The sequence below is a fragment of the Temnothorax curvispinosus genome, unplaced genomic scaffold (assembly GCF_003070985.1).
Source record: "Temnothorax curvispinosus isolate PA1 unplaced genomic scaffold, ASM307098v1 QBEX01003376.1, whole genome shotgun sequence".
Taxonomy (NCBI): domain Eukaryota; kingdom Metazoa; phylum Arthropoda; class Insecta; order Hymenoptera; family Formicidae; genus Temnothorax; species Temnothorax curvispinosus.
In genome coordinates this window covers 8,893-15,039 of record NW_020213156.1, presented here as the reverse complement: position 1 = coordinate 15,039, position 6,147 = coordinate 8,893, and the positions used below count along the sequence as shown (strand labels likewise).

General features: G+C 33.3%; 1 protein-coding gene across 4 annotated transcripts; it reads right to left on the bottom strand.

The window, feature by feature from the left end:
* Positions 1-802: 802 nt before the first annotated feature.
* On the bottom strand, positions 803-3,070 carry LOC112452413. 4 transcript variants are annotated; one of them, XR_003040501.1, is made up of 5 exons: positions 2,935-3,070; positions 2,582-2,771; positions 2,065-2,179; positions 1,572-1,808; positions 803-1,315 (listed from the first exon to the last, which is right to left on the bottom strand). XR_003040501.1 is itself a non-coding variant. In XM_025012607.1 (5 exons), exons 2-5 carry the CDS (start codon positions 2,626-2,628, stop codon positions 1,283-1,285), a joined length of 357 nt encoding a protein of 118 aa, XP_024868375.1. In that variant the 5' UTR covers positions 2,629-2,771; positions 2,935-3,070; the 3' UTR covers positions 803-1,282. The 4 variants fall into 4 exon arrangements, 2 of the variants coding, with proteins under 2 accessions (XP_024868375.1, XP_024868376.1); XR_003040500.1 differs by having other exon boundaries at positions 2,069-2,179; XM_025012607.1 differs by having other exon boundaries at positions 1,643-1,808; positions 2,069-2,179.
* Positions 3,071-6,147: the final 3,077 nt, after the last annotated feature.

The following is a 6,147-nucleotide window of genomic DNA, read 5'->3' as shown; positions in this document are numbered from 1 at the left end:
ATCCTTGCGAGTAGCTCATTTTTCGACCCGAACCTCCTACACAACAGTTTTCTATCTCTATTACTTTCTCTCGTCTTAAAATACATTTTACTTTTTTATAAACAACTTAAGGTATCGATATAATAAATAATACTATAAAAGCTACATTTGGATGGAACGGTAATAATTTACACATCCTATTATACCTCTATAATTATGTTAAAATCATAATAGCGTAATGAAAACGATTCATAGGAATAAATGTGATAGTATTTATGAAATAAAATTAAGTATGAAATATACATTTAAGAAATATTACTTTAATGATTATATTATCTTACGTGTTATCAACATTTTATACAGGCAAAGCAAATAGATACTATGATATACAGGATACCTTTAAACAATTGTTTTATTTTCTAACATTTTTCAGATTTATTGTAATATAATCGTATAATCGTCATATTTTTTTACACAGGAATACTAACGCAAAATTATTCGGACATTGTCACTACTAAAATTAAAAAATCGGATGAAGGGTTAGGTAATGTATTTTTAATTCACATATCTCTCATTTACTACCGATCATCATTTTACAATGATACATTTGCAACGAAATACCCAAAACGTATATCTGTAATCTAAACACAAGTTTTTATATTCTGGAAACGATACAAGTGTCTTAAAATACTTTTATCTTGTTTCTAAGCAGCATAAAATATCGATACTATCCGAATAGTATAAAGGCTACATTTGGATGGAACGATAACAATTTAGACACCCTACCTCTATAATTATGTTAAAATCGTCAGATATACTGTAATATAATCGTCATATTTTTTTACACAGAAATACTAACGCAAATTATTCGGACATTTTCACTAAAAAATTAGATGAAGATAGTTTGTAATCAAACAAAGATACTGTTTAGTTAATGTACACATCTTTTTAATTCACATATCTTTCATTTACTACCGATCATCATTTCATAATGATGCATTTGCAACGAAATAGATATGTCAGCAACATTCGAAACCATCGACTGGAAAAAGCATTCCGCTTGGTCTATTCGTTGTGACGGATAAAATCGTATAATTTCAGCACTCAGCAATGGATTCACTTCAATTGATGCGATTTTAAGACAGAGCTCAATTTAAAGAATCCTCGTTGTTACTAAATATGTTTACAAGGCCTGTGAATAGCGCTAATTTCCCTGCCATGCGCATATCTTTCTTTTTCGTGGCTGTATCCTGATTAAGCATCATCTTGTCCGCAATATGCTTATAGACTTTTCCATTCAGCATTAACGTAAAAAATAAAAAAGCCGTCGTACCATCTGAAATCGTTATATATAATTGTCTCGGTAATATAATCAATTTTATAATAAGTGTTTCCTCTCCGATAGCATAAACAAAATTAATTTTAGGAAATCTAAATTATTTTATCTTTTTCTGAAGGTAGAATACAAAACAAAACTAAAATCAAGTTCTTTTCAAATAATAGACAACTTGAATTAATTATATAATTAATGTTTATAAGAACAATTTTATATTACTTTTAAAAGGAATGTTTAGAACACTGATTACACTTACATTTCCTGGTTAGCGCTTATTTTATGACATGTTGTATTTTACAAATTTTACTTCCAAAACACAGAAAATACCTTCCAGCCTGTGATGACACCACGTATACGCCAACAAACCTGCACGGTATCGTTTTCAGAATGCATTGTGTAGGATGTCTTTAGGATGTCAAGCTTGACGTGTGCAAACTTCATATGACCAATGAACCTTAACAGTATCAATTGCTTCGCATAACTCACAAGTTCCCTGCAATATTTTTTAAGCATATTATGAGAAAATGGAAATACTTAATGCTAAAAACTATCAATTGCTTTGAATACTTAATAAAATTAATTTTCGTTACTCCTCTAATATTGCTAATAAAAATTATATTATAATAATGGATAACAGGGACTCAATTCACAAATATTTTAGCATAACTACAATATAAATTGTGCTACAGAACGTTTCCTCGTTTTTTTCAACTTTTACAATTTACATTTACAACACAGCATATACGTACATACATGTGCAATTTTGGATACACCTTCCTTCTTAAAGATCTCTTCGGTATCAGCTCCCTGCGGTCAATATATAGCGGCAAAATTGTATACCATATAGTTGAATATAAAATGTTCCTGCGTGAGAAAACGAGAGAAAAGGAGGACATTTATAATAGGTAATGACACGCGATACGAACCACGCAATAGTGTTAATTCGGGATTGGGAAAAGAAAGAGGGGGTAAAGGAGAAGAGATTCTTACAATTAGAGGCACTCTGTAGCAACTTGTATTATCTAGCACAAAAGGACCTTTTGTGCTAGACAATTATTTCTCAACAGTGTCTGAGAATTATTATATTTTGAAGACGCAAGATTGTACATTCAAAGCATTCAAGTTAATGAAAGTAAAGTACAATATAAACATTCTTCGGAGAAATCTTTATTACGCGATAGTGCCTGTCACACGTGCATATAAATACAGATCACTTTCTCGTTCTCTTAACTTTTACAACTTTTACAAAACAACATATATACGTACGTGTGCGATTTTGGATACACCTTCCTTCTGAAAGATCTCCTCGGCATCAGCTTCCTGCCGTCAATATATATTTCACTATCACTATTATCTATCACGCGGCGATGGTCACGACTCTGCTACTGTCACTATCTATTTTTAGGTTACCGCTGTTTTCCAGCATAGATCGGTCTTTCTTAACAGCTTCATGCGTCTGTGATTGAGAAAGAAATCTGATAAGCTCTGTATACCAGCTCAATATAAGCAACATATATACGAATATGTATATATATTTTAGATAAAAACATGCAGTCAGTAAACTTTTATAAAACAATACTTTTTGAAATAATACAAGCGATAATAATTTTTATAATTACCTTTCTATATATCTTAAATGTGCATGAATTTTCTTCTAACTATATTTGTAATGTCATCAACTTTTCACGCTTGTTGAATATTTGTGGCCATATGAGCACCAACAGCTAATCCCATGAGATCTTCTCGAACATTAAATTCATCTAAAATAAGGCAAATTTTACATAATACAAAAACAATAATTATTACTTACATCTGCTTATATATAAAGTATATGATTACAAAGATAAATCTGTATAAAAAATCTATAGTTACTGTAACGTATACCTTAGATTAGATTTGTACGAGCAAGCAATATAACTAACCTCGCGAGACACCACGCGAGCAAACGTCATTGCGTTAAAAAATATTAATGTAAAATATAATTATCCACATACATTATATACAATAGTGGATTATATATAATAAAAAATCCTACTAACCTCGCAAAACACACCACGCAAACACACGTCACATCACGCGATACACGCGCGAAACTCGCCAAACTCGCCGCGATCTCGATCGCCGTCGTCACTTCGATCCTTGCGTGACGCGACCGAAATTCGGAATTAAACGATCATATTTAATGATGAGAGATCACATTAATAATAATATTAACCTCCTAACGACACGACGCGAACTGTCACAATACGATTGATCACGACGCACACGCACGAAATTCGCGGAACTCGCCGCGATCTCGATCACCCGGCTTCGACCGGCCAATCAGACGCGCGGAAAAGCGACAACACTACGTGCGAGATATTCGACTCCAAACAACAACTTCTCGCGTCTCCATGGATTTTTTTATTATAGATAGATAGAGACTAGACACCACAGACGCGCGCTTCGCGCGCGCTATTTAGCTTTAACATTATGTAGTTATTATTACACTATTAACTTCTTGATACACACAACTGTCAAAATATACGATGACAGCTGCAAATGAAGTAACCGCAGCGAGAGAACCAATTGGCATCGCGGAAAAGCGGCAACAAAAAACTTCGAGATATGCGAGTATCGACTTAACATGCCTTTTTTTAAAAAGGAGGATTATCTTCTATTCGAAATATCGAGATTACTGTCTGACATAACTTACAAGATAATTGCATGTTCGCACTGTAAAAATTGTTTGTCTTAATGTATTATTCAATTGAAAATGTATTCACGAGATATTTGAACGATTGCAGTGTTCTCGAATTTTAAATCACGCTTAATTTGTAAGTACATTTTTCTGTGCAAACGATAACTTACGTGTGAGGACTCAGATTTTTGAATCTTTCCAACAAGTCGTGTGACTATAATACATTTTCCTATCCTTTTGTTCTAAATAAGCGTCATTAGATACACGACACATGTAAAAAATGCATACTTTCCTATTTCTTTTTTGTTTACTTATGTGCAATCCTTTTTAAGAAAACGATTATTTTCGCTAGTTTTAAATATGTACTTCATATGTACTCAAATCACTATGTGATTTAAAGTTTGACAGCACTGCAATATTCTATAAGGAAATCGTATGTGACATAAAACAGGCAATAATCTATTATTCTATATCAATTCTGTCTATCACGTATGACACTCGAAGTAACATAAGCATTAAACTCGGCGTTATTGTATTAATTGTCAGTATTAATATTTGTAGTGTATAATGTACACACATTGGCAATAATTTACAATGCACATATAAATAAATATAAATTTATAAAATATAAAAGAGTACCAATTATTTTACTCTAATCGAACGTAATAAGTATATACCGTGCATATTCTATCCTTGGTTCTATATTGATACCTGAGATATTCTTGGTATTTACTGCGGGATATTCTCAGTAGATACTATGAACTAGGTGAGGCGAAAATAGCAATGCAGTCAGTAGGTTCTCAGAAAATCGTGGTACGTATCTCGAATGTTGTGAGAATATACGCAATCTACTGCTGAGATATACTTTGAACATTCTCAGTATCTACTTGTGCTGTATGGGGTGTAGTTTTTGTGCTTCCATTCAAACCATATGACGGCATTGGTGTAATAAATATGTCATAATACGTACTTATCAATTTGGCACAAATAAAATGGCTTTATAGGAAAAATATAGTTTGCGCAGTCTTTGATACTATTGTAATTTTGCCATAAATACACGAACCCAGCACTGAAAATGTATAACGAAACCCACTTTATTGATAAATGTGGAAATGATAGTTCGAAATTAGACGAATTCTTTCTAAAATATTCCAATTTACTAAATATTCTAATAAATAACTAAAATTTTCAAAGTGTAGATTTTAATTTTTTTTTCATCAAAATTACTTTTAAGATAAATATGTTGTCAAAATCTTAACAACAGATATTATATAAATGCTTTAAATTGTTAACAAAGTGCGTTAAAAAATATAAATCTAAATATACTGGAAAATGGTGGATTATTTGCCTTCCTCTTTGAGGAATGAAAATGGCGAAGTCAGCGTTCCACACTATACCAAACTTTACGTGGTAAAAGGTGCGATAAATTCTACTAAGATTTGTCTTCTCGTATAAAATAATAAACTTTTTCAGACTTTTACAAACTAAGTAGTATACCACTGTAGGCAAAATTGTACCTATATTGACTAAAAGTCTTAACAAGGTCGCCAAACTGACTTAACATGTCGATAAAATATCAATTAGTTGAAAATTCTATACTAGATTTGCGAATGAGTCGTGAATCTTAACCAAATCCGACCTATGCAATACCATTTATGGTGATCTAGAGCATGGTTATGGCAGCCGTGCAGCCGAACGAACGCGCTCTCGAGCTGTGAACCGCGCGGCGCGCGCGCGTTGCTTCCCGACGACGTGACGATAACCGCGTGAGATGAGATGGACCGGTTCGGCCGTGGATCGTCAACATTCGTCGCATAGTCCTCGTAGCTCACGCACGACGCCGCGAATTGCTGTCGGCGATGCCCGCTTGACGCAACATTAATCTGCTCTACATTCTTTTAGGCAGAATTTGTTACTATTTCTCGCGATTTCTTAACGTCAGTCAGAAATGACCACAGGCGACGTTTCACAACGTTAGCGTTTTACAACGTTTGATAACAAAACGTTGGTTTACGTTGGGAATTACGTATTGAAGTCGCTCGAAAAGTGTGGTGCAGAGTATAACGTCAGGCGAACGTTAAATATCTCAACGTCGGGTAATAGGACTTAAACTGTTTCAAATTTGACGTTGGGAAAGTGATAAAAAAAGCAC

Coding starts and splice junctions, on each gene's coding strand:
- LOC112452413 (XM_025012607.1), bottom strand. CDS start 2,628: ATGCCGAGGAGATCTTTCAGAAGGAAGGTGTATCCAAAATCGCACAC. Junction 2,180..2,581: donor GTGTATCCAAAATCGCACAC/GTACGTATATAT, acceptor TTTCTCACGCAG/GAACATTTTATATTCAACTA. Junction 1,809..2,068: donor GTGTATCCAAAATTGCACAT/GTATGTACGTAT, acceptor AAAATATTGCAG/GGAACTTGTGAGTTATGCGA.